Consider the following 26,158-nt stretch of genomic DNA (forward strand, 5'->3'; position numbering starts at 1 on the left):
CGAATAATAGGGAGTAATTCTTTTTTTTATTACCTCGGTTATGTTATTTAATTTTTTACTCGATCACACGGCCTTATAAAAAAAAGAAAGTCTCTTCCCTGTTTTTTTTTTTTTTTTTTAAATTATTATTTAACGAATAATGGGAAGTAATTCGTTTTTTTTATTACCTCGGTTATGTTATTTAGTTTTTTTACTCGATCACACGGCCTTATAAAAAAAAAAAAGTCTCTCCCTGTTTTTTTTTCTTCTTTTTTTTTATTTTCTTTTTTTTTTTTAAATTATTATTTAACGAATAATGGGAAGTAATTCGTTTTTTTTATTACCTCGGTTATGTTATTTAATTTTTTTACTCGATCACACGGCCCTATAAAAAAAGAAAAAGTCTCTCCCTGTTTTGTTTTTCTTCTTTTTCTTTTTTTTATTTTCTTTTTTTTTAAATTATTATTTAACGAATAATGGGAAGTAATTCTTTTTTTTATTACCTCGGTTATGTCATTTAGTTTTTTACTCGATCACACGGCCTTATAAAAAAAGAAAGTCTCTTCCCTGTTTTTTTTTTTTTTTAAATTATTTTTAACGAATAATGGGAAGTAATTCGTTTTTTTTATTACCTCGGTTATGTTATTTAGTTTTTTTACTCGATCACATGGCCTTATAAAAAAAAAGAAAAAATTTTTTCCCTGTTTTTTTTTTTTTTTTTTTTTTTTGAAACGACGCGATCAAATCATTTATAATTGATTATTCAAATTTAATTTCATATTTTTTTTCTCTTTTTTCTTTTAATTATTATTATTATTTAATGAATAATAGGAAATAATTCTTTTTTTTTATTACCTCGGTTATGTTATTTAATTTTTTACTCGATCATACGGCCTTATAAAAAAAAAAAAAGAAAACGTCTCTTCCCTGTTTTTTTTTGTTTTCTTTTTTCTTTTATTTTTAAACGACGCGACAAAATTTTATCAAATAAAACATACGATCTAATGAATATTCCTATATAAAAAAAAAAAAAAAAAAAGAGTATCCTCTGCCTCGATTGTTCGTGAACTTTAACTCTGATTCTCCTTTGTGTTTCGTAATAAATTATGAGAAGTAAAAAGAAATATATCCGATTAATTTTACGTCGGTTAGAATTACGATTGAGTTATTACGAAATCTATTTCGTTCCTGATTTACACTTGACCATAACTCGCATAATTATGCAAACGTGTAGTAGTGAAAGTTCAAAGAGCGTCATTAAAAACGTGTCTTCTTATAGATCGTTCAATTCTAAATCACATTTTTACTAATTTTCTTTGTAAATTCTACTCATTTTTATCCGGATTCGTGTACTTTCTTTGCATATCCTTATTGGAATTTGATTTACATGAAATCTTTCGTATCTCTAAACGTATTTTAAGATCAAAATTCGTGCAAAAACTTTATACGCACGGATACGTGGAAGTAAAAATAAAAAACGAAAAAAAAAAGCATCGAAAAACGTGATTTACTTTTTTATCGTGCAAGAAATTACAGATCAAAGGAACAATACTTAAAAACGTGGATAAGAATAGAAGTAGGAGGAGGAGGGAGGGACGTTTTGAAATTGAATATCGGAATGACGTTCTTATTGTTATGTTTTTTTTTCTTTTTATCTCAATTTATTATTCCTCTTTTATTAGTCGATAAATTTATAACACTCGTGTGTTTTGCACCGATTATTTGGATCCTCCTCCTATTAGAATTGTTTTTTTTTGTCCAGTTCATATGTTTTTCCTCGTTTTAACTATTATTTATTAATGACGTTTTTCTTTATTAAAATAAACACACGTGTGTGTATATATGTGTGTGTGTGTGTGTGTGTGTGTTATTAGCTCAGCTAGAGAAGAAAAGATCGGAGAATTAAAGAATAATAAAAGAAGAAGAATAAAAGAAGCTGCTATTACTTTAATGATAAGACTATGGCGGTATTTCCAAATCAATAATTACTTTGATTCTGTGTGTTGTTACATCAGGATGAACGTAATCATCTGTTGTCTCTGTGCAGTATATTTATCCTATATATATATATATATATATATTTAACTACGTCCGAATATTACAAGAAAAGCAAAAGAAACTTAAATGTGTGTGTCTATCTTTCTCTCTCTCTCTCTCTCTCTCCATGTATTTGTGTATGTGTTTATGATTTGAAGGTCAACCGGTTAAAGCGACAAAGAAACTTCTTCTTTATCTTACTCGGTGCATCCCGATAGACTTTCATCCTTAAACAAGTATTCCTCATATTTTTATACATCCCATTCGTGCAATTACATTATTATTATTATCATTTAAAATATATTTGCCAATTTATAGGCAAATAATTTGTCCACTACCCTCCACCCACCATCACACTTTTACTTCTTTGTTAATCGTTTCTTTTATTCCGTTTGGTTTTTGTTTCCTTTTCTTATCATTTTTTTTTCGATATGCATTCATGCGTATCACATTTTTCAATGATTTACTTTGATGTATTTTTAATTTGATTCCATGCATGGTAATTAATAAGGATAATTAATAATCGGTGATATCATAGTTTGTGCGTTGGAATTTTTATTTAGGCAAGGATAGCTTTTTTTCGTAAGATTTGATTATATGTGATAATACGTTCAGTTTTTTTTCTCGATCGGTTTTTTTTTTGAGAGAGTAGCACCGTCATATTTAAATTCAATTACTTTGATTGTCGTCTGTTTTTATCGATTTCAGTTTCAATCGAGCTGTGATACACTGATGACAACAGGATCACATTTCGAGATATTGAATTGTTTCGATTGTTGCTTTGTTGCTCCTTCGATTGAATTTTTCTTCAACTTTATTCGTTTGTTTAATTGAAATATTATGAAAAACGATTTGTTCGCGTTGATTTATGATGGTTATTTGAGATATTTTATTTGAAATTGTTTATTGTCATTTATTTTAGCGTGACGGGAAATCAAGTAAGAAAAGATGAGCTGCGATCAGCTCGCACTTCTTCTTTGGAAGAATTACATCATACGTAAAAGACAACCCGTGAGTATATTAAAATTTTAATTGAATTCATTTACATTAATATATTGCATGGTATTATATAAATGAAATATTTAATTAGTATTTATATGTATATATATTACATAGTACAAAACACGATACAACCACCATATGATACAATAACATAATTTTATCATATAAAATATATAACTGAAATTATAAAATGTAATGAAAGATATTTTCCATTTCGAATAATTTAAAATGACTATGATAGCGTATTGTTGAATTGAATTTATTTACTCTTGAATAAATTTGTATTTATTATGAATTAGTATATATGATAACTGATAATAATGATGAGATGAAACTAACCATGATTTTGATGATATATCAATTTTAGGGTATTATATCATATAAAATATATAAATAAAATCATTAAATGTAATGAAAGATATTTTCCATTTCGAATGATTTAAAATGACTATGATAGCGTATTGTTGAATTGAATTTATTTACTCTTGAATAAATTTGTATTTACAATGAATTAGTATGTATGATAACTGATAATAATGATGAGATGAAACTAACCATGATTTTGATGATATATTAATTTTAGGGTATTATATCATATAAAATATATAAATAAAATCATTAAATGTAATGAAAAATATTTTCCATTTCGAATGATTTAAAATGACTATGATAGCGTATTGTTGAATTGATTTTATTTACTCTTGAATAAATTTGTATTTATTATGAATTAGTATGTATGATAACTGATAATGATGATGACATGAAAATAACCATAATTTTGATGATTTTTTTGAATTTTGATGAATTTCAGGGTATTTTAGCTTTGATATTTCTATGGCCAATTTTGGTATTTCTAATCCTCTACACGGTTCGAGATAATGTCGATCCAGAATATCATCCTACTTGCCATTTCCCTTCAAGATCAATGCCACATGATGGACTCTTACCATTCGTTCAAAGTTATATCTGTAGCATTGGGAATCCTTGCGATTTACTTTCGGAATACGAGGAAGTACCAACGTATAGCAATGCCAGGTACTTTATTTCGAGAGATTAATTAAAATAATTAAATGAACACTTTACCGACCGGAAACCTATTAATAGGCTTTTTGACACCGATACTTATCGATTTATTAATCAACTTTTTGTCGTCGACCGATAGCTTATGAACAGTCATTGTCATTACATGAATAGTAATTTGTTATTAGAATTTTATTAAAATCAATGAACACTTTACCGACTGGTAGCCTATTAATAGGCTTTTTGGGCACCGACACTAACCGATTTATTAATCAACTTTTTGTCGTCGACCGATAGTTTATGAACAGCTATTATCATTACATTAACAGTCATTTGTTATTAGAATCTTATTAAAATCTGTTAGTAAAATCTGCGGCTGAACGATCAGTCGGACGTGCGTATGTTGTTGAAATTCTAGCGGTTGGTAAAGTGTTAATTAAATTTAATCGTATTCATTGCAAACATGTGTGTACTGTTTATTGATTGTATGATTTTTTTGATTACAGCTTAGGTCCTCTAGTAGTCGATATGCAGCCAATACTGAATAACGACACGATTCTTTCAGCAGTGAAAACGTTACCGCAGAGCATACAACTTCTTAAATCAATGGCGGAGATACTTACTCGACCAGAAATCAAAAAGTTGTTTGGTAAATATTATAATACGATCGATAGTTTAAACCAGTGGTTCTCAAAGTGGTCCCTACGAACCCTCAGGGATCCCTAGTATCATTCAGGGGGTCCGTAGAAGATTAAAAATGATTGGAAGGTCCCTGGACAACGTCGGGGGTTTCGCGCAACGTTTAATTATTAATATAAAAAAATGTCCACACAAATGGGGAACTTAAATCAATGTTTCAACAAGGATACCACAAATTCTGGTTACACAAACAGATCTTAATTTTTTATCCTGCGTTATAGATTACCGTACAGAAGTTGTTGACTGCTTTTCCGTCTTCCTGTTTAGTAGAACGTGGATTCAGTGCTGTTACGAATCTCATCACAAAAAAAAAGAAACCGGCTAAAAATGAATGCTCGTGGGGATTTGCGGTTGCTACTCACAAACATCGAATCAGACATAAATATATTGATAAAATCTCATCACGTTCATCCAAGTCATTAAATTTTTCTATTTAATTTTAAACAAAAGTTATAATTTCGATAAATACTTCTTTAAGCATTTTTTTTTTAAAGTTTTGTCCTATGCTTTATAGTAACTTTTTCACTTGGGGGTTTGTGGACAACTTTTGATTATAAAAAGGGGTCCGTGGACAACTTTTGATTATAAAAAGTGGTCCATGGACCATAAAAGTTTGGGAACTACTGGTTTAAACAGAGGAAGAAGAAAGGGAAAAAAGAAAGATGATGGTGAGTAACAGAATTTTTTAATGTCTATAGACAGAGGTATTCGTCTTGGCGACCTCTTCAACAATCACGATCGGATCAAGAGCTTACTAAGGGCTCAAATGCCACGAGCAAGCCCTTTTCTTTGGTTGACGGTCTATTTGAATCTTCGATAAGATTGTATTACGTAAGTAAAATTTCCTTATTTTTTTTTATATTTGTTACGAATCATTTGGGAAATTCCGGAATTATGAAAAATGCGTAGACATTATTCACAATGGCAAACGTTTTTGGGCAATGTAGGAAACAGAACAATTGTTAGGGACTTTTCCTAGGGATTTTACATAATACTTTGGTATCCTATAGGATATCACATTATTATGTAAGCAATGTTGAGAAATGTTAATGAATTTGTTGTTTATTATTATTTATTTATGTATTTAATAATATTTTATTGATCCTAGAGCCTAAGCTTCCTAAAGGCCATTAATTACAGTCTAATACAATATAATATATAGGTGAAACAAAACGGAAATTAAAATTATGTAATTATTATTAAACTTATCATTATAGTAGTAGTAACGCACAGAAAGTAGATAAAAGTATACTGGTTTTATAATAGTAGTATAGTAGTATTGGCTCAAAGCAACAAATATATGGTTAAAAACAAAACAAAAAAGTAAAAACATATTTTTTTAAATTAAATCATAAATCAGTTATTTCTTCAGTTAATGAATTCTGGTCTAGGTTGAATTAATAAATTTCAATGAGACATAAAACATTGCAAATTTAACAAAATGTAGAGCGAATAAATTATATAATATGTTATTTTCTCGAATTGAATAATTTTAATATTAAAAGTAATTAAAAACGTATGCATACGTGTCGGGGCGTGGTGTTTTTTTTACATCGGTTAATTTCCATTGAATTATTTGTCATCGTTGTTGTTTTTATTTTTGTTTTTTTTTTTTAAATTATTTTAATACTTGATTACAGTTGATCGAAACATTCGGTTCTACGAACATCGATGGTATCGTATGTTCAAAGGAAAGTTTACAAAAATATATGATACTTAAGAACGAAGAGAATTATGAGGAAATTTCGAGAGTACTTTGCCAATTGGATGCAAAACAAATTCCCGATATATTATCGGAATTATCTAAACATTTAAATTTTAGCGGCTTGCTGGGCATGCTCGATCGCGTTATGGCCAAATTTCGTAGCTATGATTTTTTTCATGATCTCAAACATACCGTTGAAATAATATTGAATTTGAAATCTATCGATAAATACGTGCCGAGTTATCTTAAAATTCGTGAATGGTTACCAAATGCTATAATGCTCTTTCGAAACGTCACTTTCAAGGACATCGATCTTAATTTGTGAGTAAATTTCATGTTTTTTTTTCATTTATTCTCGTAATTATTATACTTATACGAATCATCGATCCAACCTACTTTCTTCATTGTTTTTATTATTTATAGTATTAATAAATCGGTGGATATGTTGGATCCTATTTTTGAGAAAGAAGATGATTGGACAATTGCTCGTCATGGATTTTTAAAATTAAACACTTTACTCGGAATGGTTAAAACTTTTTTACATAATCATACTATCGAATCTTCCAATGATTTTTTCGTAGTTTTGGATAACATGTCCAAAACTATCAAAGATTATTCGCTCGGTAGAACGGAGGAAACAGAAATTACGAAAATATTGGACATGACGTTCCTCGTTCTGAAGGATGGGATAACCCTAACTGAAAAATTGCTATATCGTCATGCCGATCAGATTTCCTTGTACGTTAAATATTTCTTATTTTTAAAATTGGAAATGAGTTTTTTTTTTTTTTATCGTTGTATTGGCTAATAGTTTGTGACGATATTTTAATGTTTACAGAACTGCTGCAGTCATCGATAATTTAAAATACTTTCTTTCCGAGAATATAGTTAACACGCTTACATATGCTAGTTCATTGGTTGAGAATATTGTAAGAATGACTCATCACGTGGCTGTTGTTCATTTGGAAACAGTTAAAAATATTTATGAAATTTGTAAAAATCATGAAGAATTAGTAAGAAAGATTCTTACCAACGTTGACTCAATGGTTTATCAAAATATGCTGGAATCTTTCTCACGATTAGATTTTTTAGAGGTAAATTTGTTTGTATTTTATTTGACAAATTTTACACAGTGTCCTAAAATTTGTATCATCACCAGAAGAAACAAAAATGTATATTCGCAAACAATGGGTTGTTTTATTTCGTAGCAGCTCTGTTTGCAATATTTCAAGATACGAATTTCTAATTTATTTGAATTTTTTGTAGCGATTAGTGATTGGTGCGAAAGGTAAGAAAATGGAAGAATTTCTTTGCGAGAAGAAAATTTTTAACGAAATATTCGACAATGATCGTCTTCGTCATTCGGAAACCCAATTGAAAAATATCGAGGAGATTATTTGCAGCGATTCGGGAAAGAAATTCGTTGCCGACATTTATCAGAATTTTCATTTCCAAGAGTATGGAAAAATCGTACGTAAAAATGATGTTTTTCCTAAGATAAAAAGAAAAAAAGATAAACTTATTAATAATTATACAAATAATTAAAGGCCTTACATACGTCTACGCAGTTTAAAAAAAAATGTATGCATTTTACGTCATAAATTTTACACTTCAATTATTTTCATCAAATTTTACAATCAAAGTATCCAAAATCCGGCTCTAGACAATTAATGGAATATTCAAAAGAAAAAATCACATTGAAAAATATGAAAAACTGTATGAGTTATCATGCAGACCGAGAAAAATGTGTTTAAAGTTTGAGGTGTCTCAAATAAAAGACAACAGCTAATTGTGCGCACGAAATTCTCATCGGGCAGTCACATTTTCTACCATAACTTTGGATCTATGGGGAATTTTTGCAATCGACTTTTACAGAAATAAGCCTAAAACTATAGAGAACAACAATCTGTTATAAAATAAAATAAAATTTGATTTCTAGAAAATTCTGGACGTATGTAAGGCCATAAATATCTATCGTGTTAATTAATTCGTCAATATTGCAGATAGAAAATACGTTATCAACGTTAGTTAGCATGTTTTTCAAAAGTACTTACGGAATCGAACGAACAAATCTTACGACAGTAGTCAAGGTAACCAGAGATTTCGTTTCTTATTTGCAATCACCGATAAGGGATGATCCGGATTGGAGTATTTTTAGGGCTAATGAAAATTGGTCGAAAGTTATCGAGGATACGCGAAGAAAAGGAAGATTAGATGTGTGAGTTAATTAATGTTGATCTTTCATAAAATCGTTTGTTAATTAATTATACAAAATATTATTATGTTACGTGAATGGATTGGTAAAGTTTAGAAAAAATATTTTCTTATTGAAATTTACTTTTATTTGAACAAAAAGTATTTTTTTTTAAATGTATATTATTGATATATACATTAAATATATATAATTAATTATATTTAAATATTAAATATAATTTTATAATTTTTTTATATTAAATTTAATTATACATTTACAATTATATATTTAATTACATTAAATATAATTATATATATTATATTGAATATTATTTTTTTAATTGTATATTATTTAAAAATTGTCTTTTTAACAGGTTAGGAATACATTTGAGTATAGCAAAGATATACGGATCCCGTAGTTTATCGTATTTCACGGTTGTACCTAATTTAGAAAATATGTACAAATTATCTAAAATTATTTTGAAAGATCTCAGTGAACAACCAATTAGTTGGATCGATCAGTTTCGTAATAACAAGTATCAACTCGTAGAATCATTTTATTTGACAGTCACGGACAAAAGAAAGGTCAGTTGTTGGTAGTATTTCGATTTCTTTTTTCACGTTAAGAAAATACGTAAAAAGAGAAAGTGCGTGTTAAACAGATTTGACGGTCATTGTCCAATAAAGATTCCTTTTTTTTTTCCGTTAAACACAGACCTTGGAAATACTGGAATACGCTAACTTTACGGAATCGTATTGTATCAATCCGAATCCACCGAATTTAATCGTATTTCCAATTGGATCGGATGAGAAACTTTTGAAAGAATTGATCTGTCGTGTTTCGAGATCCGTCGAAAATGTATTGATGATTAATATAACCAATGTTAAATTAGACAAGGATCAAAATGGGAAGGAAGAAAAATTCAGTTGGACTTCGTTCAATGATAAAATCATTCAAATTTACAAGTACATCGACGAGCTGTTGTTTCAAAAGGACAAGAATTACAATTTACTTAAATTGCAGTATCTCAGGTCGAACTTTAAAACATCCTGGACGACGAATTTAACTTCGAGGGAAGCTTGGGAAATCAGGTACGCGTTTAACACGTTCGCGAATGACACGAATGCTTTAGCATTGACATTTTCAAGCCAATTATTTTGAATTTTATTTCATATAACTTGAAGTTTTTGTAATCATTATACTAGTAAAAGTAATGACTAATTGATTCTTTATGATAATCTGACTGTCCTTGTAAAATGTGTTTAATCAAATTTTCGATTATCACAGAATTAACCCTTTGCACTCGAGCGGCGCCGATACGGCGCCCGGTAGCCTATTTCAAGTGTCAATTCAACCAAAACTAATTACAGAGTGTAGTATTTATCAAAGTTTGTTTTTTTCGACATATAAATGAATAAACTGATGATATTTTATTATTTCTATACGCTTGTTTGTTTATAAATGTTTTTAAAGTACCCGTAAAATGTCTACTTAATTTGGCCGAAATTTGCTGGTTCGCGCAAGCGAAAAAGGCCTCGAGTGCAAAGGGTTAATTGAAAGATAAAATGATTGTCACATATTTTGTTACACTTTGTGAAACTTTTATTGTCCGCGAACGTGTTAATATTTTTATTTGCAATAATTTATTTCCAATTCGGGATTTTATTTGTTGTGACAAATTGTGTTATTAATTATTTGCAGCGTAGGTGTTCTATGTAAGCTCTTCACTGTTATGGAAAATTCATTGTTCAACATTCAAGTTAAAAGATTTTGGACAAATATCTACGCGATCGCTTGGTCGGTCTCGGTGACATTTGACAGCATTGATTCGGCCATCAATCAGATTCGTAAAAACGATCGTGTTGTCAATCTTTCGGATCTTTCTTTACCGAAAACGCAAATCTTATTGGAAAGTTTCATGACAAATTTGTCACCGATCATTCTCGATGGAGTCGATTTGATTTCATTGAGTTTGCCTATTCATCTTGTAAGTTTTATTTTATAATCATTATTTTCTCTCTCTCTCTCTCTCTCTTTCTTTCAATCTACAGGAATGTTTCGAAAGTTGTTTTTAACAAAAAAAGACAAAATTTAAATATAAGTTTGTGGCATGATATGATCTCTACGAAAAGATTAATGGAATTACAATATTTTGTTTTTTTTATTTTAAAATATTAATCTTCGGTTGGAGTGTCTTGTTTAATAAAAGTATTCTATTTTATTTATGGTAAATAAAATATTATTTAATTGATAACAAATATGGGATACAGTTCGCGTTATTAAGAAAATTTAATCTACATTGTATTCGAAAATATTACATTTAATTTCTATTATTTTTATTTGCAAATATTTCGTTTTTTTATTTCAAAATATTAATCTTCGGTTTGGAGTGTCTTGTTTAATAAAAGTATTCTATTTTATTTTTTTGGTAAATAAAATATTATTTAATTTATAACAAATATAAGATACAGTTTGTTATTAAGAAAATATAATTTACATTGTATTATAGAAGAGATATTGCATTTAATTTTTATTATTTTTATTTGCAATACTAGTTAAAATATAAATCATTCTAAACGACTATAAAAAAAAAGAAAATGTATCACTTTTCAGATGAATAAAAATGACTTTTGGCGTAATTGATCATCATATTAATTAAATCGTAATTGAATGTATCATCTAATTTTTCAGATAACTGCTATCAATGAATATAAAGAACGGGAAACTGATTGGCCATGCGTGAAAAATGAGAGTATTGGTGCAGTTTTGGAATTTAGGAAAGGAAGTCAATCATTTATAAGGGAACTTGAAAGGATAGCTTGCCAGCCTACTGAATTTATTAAAGAATGGAGAAATCATCCCGTTTTAATGAAAACTCGAAGAATTGTAAGTTCAAATATAAAAAAACAAAATATCATTTTTTTGTCCCCTTCAGATTTATCCAATTCGATACGATTGATTATTATGCACCTATTTATAAATAAGAATTTATTTTTATAATTATTTTTTGCATTACAGTTTCAACACAATTCCAACGTAACGATGCCGGCCTTTGATTGGCGGTTGGGTTACATCAAATTTCGTCATTTGGTGAAAAATTTTGACGATTTGATCAGCGACACCAAGGAAATAGTTTTACACGAAAATCCTAAATTGGTACCTTACATGAAAGCACTCGAACCAGAACTCGAGAAAATCTTTGAAGAACGTTTACCGAATATGAAAAACAAGGCGAGGTAAAAAAAACCAATGGTTTTATCTGTCCAATGAAAATAAATCATAAAAAGTATTCGAAGTATTATAAACGTATAAAAAAAAAACAATAATTAATTTATCGACAGGAGTTTTTTGGATTACATCGATTTGGAATTGGACAAGACGATCAAAGTTTTTCAAAGCAGCAAAGTAACAATGCGCAACTTGTGGGAATCGAAGATTACCGTGATCGATAAATTACTCGTCCTTGGGAAGTTTCTTTCTCACGTCCTACACGAAACACTTTCACTTGTGACCAATATTCTTCAAGATGGTTAGTGCATTCTAACAACGTTTCTTTGTTCTCTTTATTGCCTTATTTCTTTTTTTTTTTTCTTTAAGAAAACATTATCCGTCTAGTTGAAATAACGTGTATAATTTTGAATTGAAAATATTCGAAATTTTCTCTATTAATTCCTTTGTTCTTTTTATGTTTTTTGTTGGTCTCTTGTAAAGGATCACAGCAGGACATCAGTTTATTGTCCATGTTGGGTTTCAACAACGAGAGCGTGGTCGGATTAATTTATAATAAATTACCATACATTTTGTCGACTGTGGTAAATGGTCTTTCCGATGAAAGAATTGAGAATCAAATTGTAGAAACATTGAAGAACGGAAATGAATTCAAATGCAAGGATATGTTCGATTGGTGGTCGGACGTTAAAGTTGGTATCACCGTGGAAGAATATTCGAAGATAGAAAAATTCGTATGCAATCTTGATCCGGAAAATTTTAACGCTTACATGGATTTTGTTGTCGGAGAAGAAATGGTATTTCGAAAACCGATAAATCAGTATCGTTCGTATATGATAACTTTGATCGGTGATTTGTACGATTTTGCCAAATCCATTAATGCGAGGATAAATAGTACAGTAATTTTAAAAAAACCTTTCACTAAATTATACTTCGAGGATCTTTTAATGAAACTGAAAGATTCCTTGGAATACATCGAATCAACATCGTATAAGGTAAATCAATGAAAATAGTAGCTAGCAGTAGCTTTGTTGTGAATTTCTATTCGATTTTGAACGCAACAAGTGTTTACCGTTGTGTATTTTCAGATCGTAGAATTAAATACCGAACGGACGGACCACAAGCTGATCATCGAAGGTATTTCCGAAGCTTTGCTTAATATCGCCGAAGCTTTGGACAATTTGGAAATAAAAAACGATGAGATTTATATCTGGCAAGCGGTTAAAACCGGTGATATTCGACAATTGTTGAAAATTTTCGAATCATCTCCCGAAGAAACGATAGCATTGATTTTTCGTCTTTTAACCTTGGACAAGAAAACTGGACAATTTTTACCTCGCGAAAAGTTACGCGCTACTTTTTGCGATCCGCATTATTTTTCCAATTATTGGACGAAAAAAGATCGGCATTATTTTCTCATGAAGATTTGCACGTTCGATCAGTATCAAGTATTAAAATCCATCACCAGCACAGAATTTTACGTAAGATGATATTTCATCAAATTAATATTTTCAATTTGATTATTCAAATAACCATAAATACAATGATTTTTATCTTTCAGGAAACCGTCGAAGGAAAAAAGAACGTTCTCGTCAAATCCACACCCTTGTCTTCAGCTTTGATCAAATTTTTGGACGCGTTGATAAAAATCGTCTCTTCCCACGACAACATAATCGTCAGATCGAACATATTCAATTCGACAACTTGGATGAATTTATCTTCGGACACGTGGGATGTTATAAAAACTGCTGAAGAATCTTGGGTTTACAAAATCGTTGTTGAACATGAAATAATACCATTGGAGAAGTTAGACGAATCGTCGAAATCATTGATCATGCATGGTTATTCTTACGTGAAAATTATTAAATCCGTACGTTTGTTGAACTTTTTGATGGATCTTTTATCGGGTGGCGGTGACATTTGGCAAAAATTACGCAACGCCTATGACAATACGAAAATCCAACCAATTTTGACGCTGATCGAGGACATGCCGAATCTCGTTTTAACCAGTGTCGACACGTTCCTAACTTCCGAAAGATTAAACGATTTCGTTGATAAACTTTTTCAAGGGAAAGTTAATCCTTGCGATATCGACAAGTATTTGATTCCACCGAGCTTTGTCAGAAAAAAGGCCCTTCTTTCTAGCATCAGTAATTTTTGTCTCAACGTAATTGAGAACGAGAAATTCCCCAAGGGCTTGGACTTTTTATCGCTCGACGTGAAAATCGAGGAGAAGGTAAGTTATTTGAAAACCGTAAGAACAAATTCAAGGATAAAAAGCAAGGAAATATCATCGAATTTGTTTTACTACGAAATACAGTTTTATTATGAAAATTGTTTTACCCGAAAAAGTTTGCATCTAATTTTGTTTTTTGTTTTTTTCTTTTTCTAGGGAAATCATCTTATAACTAGCAACGATAAGATGAAATATTGGAATGCAAGTTATTTTGTCGACGTAGTTAATAGTTTGACGTCAACTTTGATACGCGTTGGTTCGGAAGGTTACAAGAATCCAAAGGTTCCAACTTGGTGGACGTCTTTCGAGGAGGGCACACTCAAAGATTTTTCTTTGCAATATAAAAAGAAGGTAAAATCGTTGAACTACGAGTTAAGTTTAAAAAAATTAATGAAACATATTTTTTCGTAGGATTTGCGAACGTTGGCTCATTCGGTTGTCAATAAATTCGGAAATGTGGTCAAAGATCTCATGAAAACATCTTTCGCAGAGTAAAATTTGTTTAATGATTCATTTGAATTAGCGTTATAATCATTGAACTGAAAATTAAATAAACAAATTGATTATTATTTTTAGGGATTGTTCATGGTGCAGCACGTCGTTGATTGATATCGTGAATACTCAATTATCGCGACACGCGCTTTACGCACAACTCATTTGCGATACTAATAAATTGAATAATTCGGAAATTCATAATCGACTCGTCCATGAATTTTATTGGAACAAAACTGCGAACATGGTGAGAGAGAGAGTTGTAAGAGAATAAATTGATCGATCCTTTCGCAACTAAATTTAGAATTAATTATTTATGGGGATTTATTTATCGTTTAGATTAATAATTACAAATATTTGAATGATAAGAAGACATTGAATGCATTTATAACGAGTATCGAAACGACGTTACATTACATCGCAGACATAATTGTTAATTTTCAAAACGTAACGTACAAGGAGAAGATAGATCATTGTTTTAAACAGCTCATTGGAGAACCAGCGTTCTCTAGGCCAGGCTTGTAATAAAATTACTTTTATTTTTTAAAACTTATTCAAAATAATTACAATGTAACAAATACGAGTTACAAGATATGTCATTTTTCTTGAAGGTACATCAAAATAATCACCGGCATATTGGAGATGTTAGAAAAGAACACATTTCTATTGGACACCACGAGATACCACGAGAACATTTTAGATTTAACCAATCTAGCGGAAAAACACGTTCCCATTTGGAAACCGTTGGTAGAAGTTGTGAAAAAATCTGACAAAATAATCGTAAATAATTTATTACCGAACGCTACGATCAACGTTAACGGCATATTGAATAATAATAGTCATTCCATGTGTCATACAATATTCGAGTGCAAAAACGTTAGCGTACTTTACGAATTTTTAAGTTCGAAAAAAGCGGCTAAAGTTTTAAGATACGATCCTAAACTGTCCAAGTATCCATCGGTAATGGATATATCTGATCGATTAGCCAAAAGCTTAGATCTGTCATTGATAAAACAAGAAATAATAGAGTGGCGTCAAGACGCATCTTGGAATCTGACATGGCTGAAACAGATCTTACGTCATTTAAGTGTTGTCCTCGGTGAGGGTGGTAATCTTTTGGACATTGCTTTCAAGATCGATTTCCAAGATGTTTCCAACGTTCTCGGTATGCCCGACATAGTTGATGGGGTTGTTAATCTTCTCAAGGACAAGACCATCGATAAAATATTTTCCGGGTAATCACTCTCGGTTATGAAATATTTTTCTTACATTTTTTGTTCTTTCTTTTGTCGTATTTCTTACTTACCACAGTTTTATTGTGTTACAGAATGCACGAAATGTTGGAAGACGTTGCACCATTTTTAGATGATCAAAATTTGATCGAAGATTTGAACAGTATGATCGTTGCACTCGAGTCTATGGAAATTTTTAAAAATTTAGGATTATTGGACGTTAAATGTAAGTTCGTTTTGTGAAATTTCCATGTTTTTTTTTTCTCTCTTCTAATTTATTTTATGTTTACTGAGATGTTACTATTTATTGTTTGTTTTTTTGTTTTTCTTTAATTAATTTTTAGACGTCGTCAGTGATATGTTTGATAATTGGGACACAGTGAGAACTTACTTGATTAATAAAATACATTTATCGAAAGAAACAGCATCGATTTTGAGTGAAGCTAAAATCGACATGATTTCGGTTTTCTTGAAAGAAAGACGAGCATTCAGTTTGAAGGATACCATTTGTTCCCCATCGAAATTAGGGGAAATGTTGGACGTTCATCATGCTGAAATTACGATAGAAGAAATCAGCACTACTCTTTGTACGTTGAACGATACTCAAACGCAAAATATTGCTATAACTTTGATCAAAAATTTAAATTTCGACTACATCCTCAAAACCGTAAGTATTTCCTCTGACAAATGTTAATATCAAATTATTTGATTATTTGCGAGTATAATAAGAAAAATCATGGTTTCAGTTATTAAGCGCAAATGTAAAAAACATCTTAGCAAATGCGAATTTAACCGAAGCTGAAGGAAAATTAGTATTGGATAATTTAGGAGTCGCGTCCGAATTGATTCCATTTTTCAAAGACAAACTTTCCGGAAATTTCACTTCTCTTGAGAGTTTACAATCCGAAACTGATGGAGAGGGGGAATCCGATGCCAAAGGAATAATGTCGAGTAATAAAACGATAATTATACAAAAAATAAGAACAAGAAGAAATATTGTCAGTAATAAATGAATATTATTATTATTTTAGGCTCGGAATTTCTCTCGGATTCGAGCAAAATGCTTTGCGGCAAAACTGTGTTAGACACCAACAATAGATTTTACAAAATGATTGCAAGTATCGAAGACAATATAAAGGAAGACGACAAAATTGAACTCGATTCCTTGCCAAGTAATAAATTTATTTATAAAAAAAAAAAATGTTTAAGTTTACGAGTTTGTGTGTTGTGTATGGTTTTTTGAAAGAAATGAATGATATTAATGATCGTTTTCGTTACAGCCGATTTTTGTAGGGAAACTTACAAGAGTGTGATCAACATGGGTGCAGGAAAGATTATTTGGTCTTATATAAAACCACTGTTACGTGGTCAGATTCTTTACGCACCTGACACTGCTGCAATCAAGAAAGTTATGTCTCTAACGAACGATACTTTCGTACAGATGGATCACTTTGGTCAATTGATGGATAGTTTCGTAGAGACACTTAAATCATTGGCCAGTCTTTCGGAAATGGGTGATAGTTTAAACGAATTACAGGATATTTTGGCATCGAAAGTCATGCAAATAGCAATCAAGAGTTTTGGTGGTGGAAACTTCGAAGGTAAGGAAAGGATTAAAGTTATTTATAAATGCGGGATGCGAGCGTTTCTAAGTCAAATACTTAAGTAGGCATTCGTGAAGAGATTGGATGGTGGACCCTGGATAGCTCAATGGTTAAAGAGCAGTTGCTCGGAAATCGGAAGATCCGGGTTCGAATCCCGGTCCTCCAGTCAGTCAACGGCCACATTTTTTTCACGAATCCTACATATAAATAATATGAATATTATTGAATTATTATTAAAATAAATAATGTAATTTAATTTTTCAGGTAATTTTTCGGAGTTTAATTTCGGTGAAATAGCATGGAGATTAAAAAGATCGAAGAAATTGATCACGATGGTTGAAATGTTAAATGATTTGTTGGGTTGTGTATTGATCGATCGAATGAAAGGATTTTCAACGGAAAACGAATTAGAAACTTATGCTCGTTCTCTCATGAAGACTAACGAGTTTTTAGCAGGCGTTGTCTTTTTGGATAAGGAAACTGAAAGATCTAAAAGATCGTTGGATTATGAATTGCCTGATAATATCACTTATAAGATTCGAATGGATGTGGATTATGTTCCGTCAACTACAAGATTAAAGAATCAATTTTGGATTCCCGGACCGGAAAGTAACTTTATCGAAGATCTTAGATATCTTCGTGGTTTTATACAACTTCAGGATGCTGTTGATCGTGCAATTATTAAAGTTAAATCTCAGAAAGATCACAATTGGAAGACGTTTACGCAACAAATGCCTTATCCTTGTTGGAAACACGTACCGTGAGTTATTATTAATAATATTTTATTATAATTAAATAATATAATTATTAATAATATTCGATCGAATGTTAATCAAATATTTTATTATTTGTATAATCGTTAAGTATATTTTGGGTATTTGGGGATATATTATTATTATATTTCTAATTTGTTTTTTGAAAAGAATTCCTCAAGCAGCAAAAATTAATTTTAAAATTAAATTTTAGATTTCAAACAACCCTCTACGAATCGCAAGGACTTCAAGTATGTTTCTTCTTTGCACTGATGATGTGCGTTGGATCAGCTGTTCGTCATATCGTTTGGGAAAGAGAATCTAGAAATTCTATGGTAGAAAATCTTCAATACTGGATTACTATAATTACATTTATTTTATGCTGTTTTTATTTTTGCAATTAATTATACTACTACACATTTTAGGTGATGAGCGTTATGGGATTGAAACCTTGGCGAAATACGTTCGCATGGTTCATAACTTCTTTCATCGAGTTATCAATCGTGATTATTTGCATCAGCTTAATTCTCTTGGTTGGTAAAATTCTTCCAAGGTCTAATCCTATACTAGTTCTAATGCTACTCTTCGATTATGTGTTTTCCATCGTAATGTTCTGGTAATTTATTATAATCAATACTTCTCACAAAAATTAAAAAACATCTTATCGACCAATTTATTTATTTTTTGTTTTTATTTGTTAATTCAGTTACATGATTTCTACGATATTCAGTTCAGCGAGTCTTTCAGCCATTACAACAGTAGTCATGTTTTTGTTAACTTACATGCCTTACATCATCGTCATAGCAATGGAAGCTGCTTTTGGTTTGGGTTACAAATTATTTATCGTAAGTAATTAGTTTTTATTCAGATACTTCTCTCTCTTTTTTAATCATTCATATAAATTTTGTATAATTAATTTGTACCTTTCAGTGTCTTAGTATGTCGACCAGTTTCTGTTACGGTTGTTTATACATAGTTCGCAAAGAAGTACAAGGAACTGGTATCACGTGGAAAAATATGTGGGAAGAGTCAAGTCCCGATGATGCAATGTCTTTCGGCCTAATTTTATTTATGATAGCACTTGACGGTTGCATTTACGCATTGATCGGTTACTTCATCACTAAATATACAAATTCAGGTAACCTTGTCAAATATTTTCATACGCATATTAACATACACATATACATAATACTAATAAAAAATAAATTAACGAGAGAAAGGGGAAAAGAGAGTAAGTAATATAAGTTACTAGTATTATATAACTATAATAATTCATGCTCTCTGGTGAAGGTAGTATGATTGGTGAATGGGTTGAAATCTATTATTCTTTATCTTACCAAGTAAATATATTTCTCGAGTAACGCCAATTTCTTCAACACTTTTGTAACCCACTTATGTATACAAGGAGTTTCAAAATATGTGGGTATGAACTTCTCAGAGGTGGTTTCAGTACGATAAAACAAAAAAGAGTATTATATTATTATAATACTTGACGTGAACTTGTTTTCAAAATATAGCTGATACCATACTCTTTAAGTTATGTCTACATGTTTTGAAAGTTCTCTGTATATTTATATAAAGGATGAAATATTCAAAGTATTACAAATGAACTTTTTCAAAATTATTACAACTTGGATTGTAGGATTAATTTTTAAATGAAATTAGACCAAGAAGGAAGAATTACATTACTGTTTTCATCTAGTTTAATCATTTCGAACTAATTGAAGTTTATAATATAGAAAATACTTTATCCTGTATATATTTATGCATAAATTTTGGTGCAACGTTTAATAGATTCCTTCATCTTTTCAGAATTACGTGCGATCTTTTAATAACATTTCATTTTTTAATGGGTGTGGCTTGTTAAAATTACATTCAAGTTTTATACGCTTCTGTTATACGTGCTCTCTATTTTTTCTACGTTATTAATATTTCTATGTTTACAACACAACTATTATCGGTGTTAAATCCTATCATGTTACCAGGTTTTTAAAGAGAATTATAATAATTTAGTTTAACGTTCTACTCTGACTCTTCGTTCATTTGTTCGTTTGTTCGTTCGTTCGTTCGTTCGTATGCAGGTAGAAATAATAGAGAAATATAATATATTATAGATATTTTGTATTTCTTTTTCTTTTTATAGAAACGTAATCTCTCGTTTTATACTTGAAAAAAATAATACTTAAAAAATCCATGAAATATTACGAAAAAGTTATTTTGATCGTAATACAAAACAATTGATCAAGTTGTATATATCTTTTAAAAATATTTAAACAAACCGTTTAAAATAAGCGTCTTCGCATAACTCTTAACGCATCTTGTTTCCGCGTAGTGTTTTATTAGTTTAAATAAACGAAACAAGGAAAGGAGAAAGAAAGAAAGAAAGACGATAAAAAAAAATATAAATCAGCCCCCATAAAGAAGAAGAAGAAGAAAAAGTGTACAATTTTCTCGTCTTGTTTTCTTGTCGTTTATTTTGTTTTTCTTCTTTCATCCTCATTTTGTTTTTTGCAACGGCCGAGCATTACCGATAATTTTCCAGGCAGGGACTTTCATGGTTTGAGGTCCCGTAGTTTATGGTGGGCCAACACACGTTCTCTCTATGGCAGACCCAGTTACCTCGCCTTCGTCAACAATCTCTATCTCACTAACGACGTCCTGCACCCTTCAACCACTTCTCAAGGTATCGCACTCTCCCAGCTTGCGGACCGCACATGAGCCGCAAGCGGATATCTTGCTTGTCCTCCTATTTCCGGGGGGACCTTCATTTGCATTCTGTGTCAAATAGACTGAGAGTGTGTGTGAGAGAGAGAGAGAGAGGAAGTTCAAGGAAGAGAGGAATACAATGCATTGATTGTTTGTTTGTTACGTTAATAATGATTTATCGGTTATTATATTTGCATTATGGAGGGTAGAGTTAAGGAGAATCATCTGTGTATATAAAAAGTGTCCGTCGAAATATATCAAATTAGGGTGGCGCTAACATTAGCATCAGGGTAATTTTTAAATGAAGCGCCAAATATTATTAGAGGCTGAGGCGAATCATTTTTTCTGTTTTTGGATTTACGCCCACTTGGAGAAATTTTCACAGCACAAATTTTACCCATAACTGTTCTGTTATTCACATACTTTTTCATAAAATTAAATGTTACAAAATCAATAAACGTACTATTCACAGTTCACCAAATAAAATCACTCTAGCTGCATGTTTTCTCATAATAATTCTTTAAGGTTATATTTACTACATTATTTCGTACTAAGCAAGTAGTTGAAATTTTCAATAATTAACTACTTTAGTCGTCAATGATATTAAATTTTGTAACTCGGCATACTTCAATTCGTCTACAATTGCTACATTCATACTATACCCTTTGTCTGCACCAGCGTCATTCTGGAAGGTTTTTGAACTATTATTTTTAGCAATAGCTGGACACTTTTTCAAATTTTCTCTCATAAGAAATGATTCTCCTTACTTCTACCCTCCATAATTTGCATAAATACGCTACCGGCTAAAAGTTTATAATCTACTATCTAAAAAGTTATGATAAGCTAGTAGTAATAATCATTACCCTAAATTCAAAAAAGTTAAATGTTTGTGAGAAATTATTGAATACTTTTACTTAAGTATTTTTAACTCAAATCTCATCCAAACATTTCTAAAATTTTGTGATACTCTTTCCCCTGTGACATACGAAATATTCTAAAATATTATTCAACTTGTTAACATATTATTTATCATCAATCGATTAGGATTTTGTACACTTGTAGTTTATTGACTGGTAGCCTTAAAATTGGCTTTCCGTTGATTTCGTCTATTGACCAGTTTACTAAAAATTGATTTTATTTAAACGTTATCGTAGTTTTATTTGTATGATTTTCATTAAAATTAGATTTCAAACTTTTTTGGTTGGTAGCGTTATTATTGCAAATTTAATATTCCAATAAGTGAAATGAAAAATTGATTAGAATTTGATTCATTCTTATTCCGTTCTTCCTCTATCGTTTGCACGGCTATCATTTATTTATTTGTTCGTGTTTTGTTCATTGTGATCTGTAAATCCTGTTTCATGTTTTTACTTCTTTTTTTGTTCGTACTTTGTTCTTCTTTTTTTTGTTCGAAATCAATTGAACGAAAATTTGTAATTTGTGCATCATTTGTGTCCTTTGTTGAGATAGCATGTTTTGTGTCAATTTTGCATGCCGATTTAAATTTGATTTGCATTGATTGTGTATTGTTGACAATGATTGTTGCTTTTTTTATCAAATGCATCGTGTTCGTATGTGTATCTTTTTCTTCTTTTTTTTTTATTTGTGTCTCATGTCAGACATTGCTTACCGTTTGATTTTCTTCTGTGCACGATTTTTGACATAACAGTTTAAGTATTTGTGAATATTGATTGAATTTTCCATTTGTCTTTTTGCACGAGATTGAAGTTATATATTTTTAGATTTATTATTTAAATAATTATAATAATGTTATTAATCGGTGAAATATATTATATTTACTTCGACGATTACATCGATGATAACATTTCATGATCGAAGAGAATATAAAAAAAAAAAATGGATGATTTTATTTTCCTACAAAAATATAGAAGACGATTCCGACGTGAGTAGTTTGACTGTGAACGAGAAACAAATTGGTGTCAGATTCGACAACGTTCGTAAAGTTTATAACACTGACACGGGAGAAGTTGTAGCTGTCGATGAATTTACTTTGAAGCTTTGCGAAGGTGAAGTGACTAGTCTTCTTGGAAGAAATGGTGCTGGAAAGACAACGATCATGTAAGTCAATTTTTTATATATTATATATTTTAATATATATTTTTAACAGTTAATTATTATTACAAATCTAATAACATTGTTATAAAAGACAGGAATTTATTATTATTATTTATATATTGTTTTTTTTATAATAAATTCACCTCGTCAAGCTGATGACTAGCAATTACATTTTACAATTAGATAAAACGGAACATTATTTTCTTTTAAAATATTCGAATAAATTTTGTTTCATGTTACAAGCTAATAAAAATAATAATAATAATAATATTCATAGCTCAAAAAATATGTTTCTTTTATTATCAATATTGAACAAAAGGTATAAGATCTAAGATTTGAACTATCCAACCCCTTCTGTTGTGGTAATTAACTTTTATAATATTTATTGTTTTTTTTCTATGAAAAGAAAAACAAAAAAGTTGTTTTATGTGATTAAAGTAATCAGTTCGATTAAAATAATCAAATGAAATATTAGGAGTAGTTGGTTTTATTCAATTATACGATTTCATTTTAGTAAGATGCTAACGGGTATGGTAGCTCCGACTAACGGTGAAATATGTTTGAACGGTGAAGAGGGTTGCAAGCCAGAAATAGGGGTGTGCCCTCAGGATAACGTGCTCATCGGTACTTTGACGCCGAGGGAGCATATGATCTTCTATTCAAAGCTCAAGGGAAAAAAGAATAACGTGACTATAGAAAAAAATGTTAAAGAGTAAGCTTTAAATATCATCCTATATTTCGTTTATTTATTAGAAAAATATTTATTTCATAGGAATAACTGAATTTTTTGTATTTTTCCAATTTATGTTCTAATTTAATTCTACATTGACGAGTCAATTAATTTCAATATAATTCAACATAAATTAACGGAATAGATAATAATATAAATTTGATGAAAAATAATTTTGAACAATTTTCAAATTGATTTTATGTTAGATCCAATCAAAGTCTCATTCTCACTCGTTTTATTTTTGATTAATTGTTTAGGATGCTAAATTCGTTGAAATTAGGTCGACAAGAGCACGAACCGGTTTATCGTTTATCGGGTGGTACAAAACGTCGACTTTGCGTGGCCCTGGCCTTCTTAGGTTCACCAAAATTGGTGATCCTCGACGAGCCAGGTGCAGGAGTGGATCCAGCAGCCAGAAGAAGAATTTGGCAACTGATCGATCAACATCGAGTTGGTAGAACTGTTCTTTTATCAACGCATCATCTGGACGAGGCTGACATGTTAAGTGACACGGTAGTTATCATGCACAAAGGGAAGATTCTTTGCACCGGGTCACCACTGACCTTGAAAATGAATCACGGTAGAGGCTACAGGCTGCACATTTCTTATCCACCGAATAAAATTTCTGGCAAGTCCATTGAGAGCAAGAATTTGGAAACACTTCAAAAAATGATTGAAGGAATCGTGCCTAATTGTAGCATCGGTGAAACGACTGGAACTGAAGTCACTGTTAATCTACCTTTCCAAGGAAAACATGGAAATAACAACGAGTAAGATTCCTTATTATTTTTTGCTAATTAAAAAAGATCATCTTTATCATCATTAAAATATTTTTCTCGAATCGATTGAATTTTGTCAACAGCATATCACAAGTGCCAAAGGTTCTCGAAGATAATCAAAAACTTTTAGGATTCTTGCACTTCTCATTGGAATGCGATACTCTCGAAAGAGTATTTTTGGATTTGTCTATACGTGCCGATAATAATTCGATGTTGAACCATGCCAACATTAACAACTCTGACAAAGGTAATCACGTAGGTTAGTATTTATCGTATAAAAGGGTCTTCTTCTAACTGTTGAATCTCTGATTACGTAGTTTTATTCCTTGCTTTCTATATCACGGTGGTGGTGGTGGTGGTGGTGAGGTCAATCTAATTGGATTTTATTCGTTCTCCCCCTAAGGGTTGTCCGTGCCGAACGACGGAATTGATTTGATAGATTTCGAACCCTCTCCGAAACCTAGTGCGTTGAGACAAGTCAAGGGTTTATTGAAAAAACGACTGTGGCATTTCGCAAAGGATTGGAGGTCGCCCTTGGCCACTTTCATTTTACCGACGATGTTCGTTGCCGTGGCAATGGGTTTCTCTCTAATAAGACCACCATCCGTGGACGAACCACCATTGGCACTTAACCCAAGGATTTACGACGCTCATCCAACTTACTTCTACAGGTATATCGATATATGTATTTAATACATCGAATATATATATATACACACGGACCATTTGGGAAATGCCGGACATTATTCACAATGGCAGACGTTTTTGGAGAATGTATAGGAAACAGAAAAATTCTTACGGACTACTTTTCTTAGACATTGTATTGGTTGGCACGAAAAGTTCGTGCCGATTTTGATCTTATTGTTAAACGCAACGCATTTAAGTATTTTAATTAATATATTTATTTATTAAATTATATATATAAGTGTAGAATTCGTGAAAAAAATCAGGCCGTTGAAATGACTGGACCGGGACTCGAACCCGGATTTTTTGCTTTCCGGGCGATTGCCTTTAACCATTGAGCTATCGAGGGCCCACCGTCCAATCTCTTCGCGAATGCCTATTTAAGTATTTGGCTCTCACATAAGTGTCATCATTCTGTTTCACGAAATTTCTTCATCTTTAAGATTTGTGAATAATGCCCTATTATTCATAATTCCGGCATTTCCTCAAATGATCCGTGACATATATATTTTATCGAGTTTTACGAGTCTTCTTCGAGGTAACTAAATATTCGAACGAGTTTATACCTACAAAGTTTATTCACGTTCGATTCGCTAATCCAATGTTGTATATTATCCTCTCCAGTATCGATAACAGCAACGATCCATTTTTGCAACACGTGTCGCTCCAACTACATGATAGATTTGGCGACGACTACGCTGGTGCTTGGCAAACTTTACCGAATGTAAGATAAATCGTTGTTGTTACCTTACCAAGGATCAAGTTTTACATTATCCTAATGTAATCATTATTTTATACAGGATACGGGAACATGTGAATGCGTGGACGGTCAACAAACCTGTCAAGGATTATCACAAGCGGTCGAGGGACTCCTGCAAATTTTACCTGGACGACCTACTCTTGACTGGATTGTTTCCACTCATCCGGAATACATAGAGAGAAGGTATTCAATTTTACATTTGTTGTAAGATTTAACCATTTTATTAGTTCCTTTATTATAAGT

General features: G+C 30.9%; 1 protein-coding gene across 1 annotated transcript in view; it reads left to right on the forward strand.

The window, feature by feature from the left end:
- LOC122517991 (ATP-binding cassette sub-family A member 13) overlaps positions 1-26,158 on the forward strand; it is a 42,328-nt gene that overhangs the window by 2,985 nt on the left and 13,185 nt on the right. Inside the window, 42 exon segments of the mRNA XM_043636632.1 lie at positions 2,939-3,027; positions 3,830-4,053; positions 4,545-4,687; positions 5,436-5,521; positions 5,524-5,568; positions 6,378-6,763; positions 6,866-7,180; positions 7,281-7,536; positions 7,709-7,912; positions 8,446-8,660; positions 9,010-9,220; positions 9,351-9,727; positions 10,338-10,623; positions 11,328-11,522; positions 11,655-11,872; positions 11,978-12,165; positions 12,348-12,859; positions 12,953-13,345; positions 13,426-14,100; positions 14,257-14,451; positions 14,512-14,591; positions 14,677-14,839; positions 14,932-15,113; positions 15,204-15,827; positions 15,920-16,050; positions 16,169-16,491; positions 16,571-16,775; positions 16,856-16,996; positions 17,105-17,425; positions 17,693-18,188; positions 18,395-18,515; positions 18,606-18,796; positions 18,887-19,025; positions 19,111-19,318; positions 20,723-20,863; positions 22,776-22,965; positions 23,477-23,674; positions 23,950-24,462; positions 24,555-24,730; positions 24,875-25,142; positions 25,780-25,879; positions 25,956-26,098. Of these exon segments, the coding sequence (XP_043492567.1) occupies positions 2,965-3,027; positions 3,830-4,053; positions 4,545-4,687; positions 5,436-5,521; positions 5,524-5,568; positions 6,378-6,763; positions 6,866-7,180; positions 7,281-7,536; positions 7,709-7,912; positions 8,446-8,660; positions 9,010-9,220; positions 9,351-9,727; positions 10,338-10,623; positions 11,328-11,522; positions 11,655-11,872; positions 11,978-12,165; positions 12,348-12,859; positions 12,953-13,345; positions 13,426-14,100; positions 14,257-14,451; positions 14,512-14,591; positions 14,677-14,839; positions 14,932-15,113; positions 15,204-15,827; positions 15,920-16,050; positions 16,169-16,491; positions 16,571-16,775; positions 16,856-16,996; positions 17,105-17,425; positions 17,693-18,188; positions 18,395-18,515; positions 18,606-18,796; positions 18,887-19,025; positions 19,111-19,318; positions 20,723-20,863; positions 22,776-22,965; positions 23,477-23,674; positions 23,950-24,462; positions 24,555-24,730; positions 24,875-25,142; positions 25,780-25,879; positions 25,956-26,098 (10,241 nt within the window). The 5' untranslated portion in view covers positions 2,939-2,964.

Source organism: Polistes fuscatus, unplaced genomic scaffold (genome assembly GCF_010416935.1).
Source record: "Polistes fuscatus isolate 324 unplaced genomic scaffold, CU_Pfus_HIC Scaffold22, whole genome shotgun sequence".
In the NCBI taxonomy this organism is placed as follows: Eukaryota; Metazoa; Arthropoda; class Insecta; order Hymenoptera; family Vespidae; genus Polistes; species Polistes fuscatus.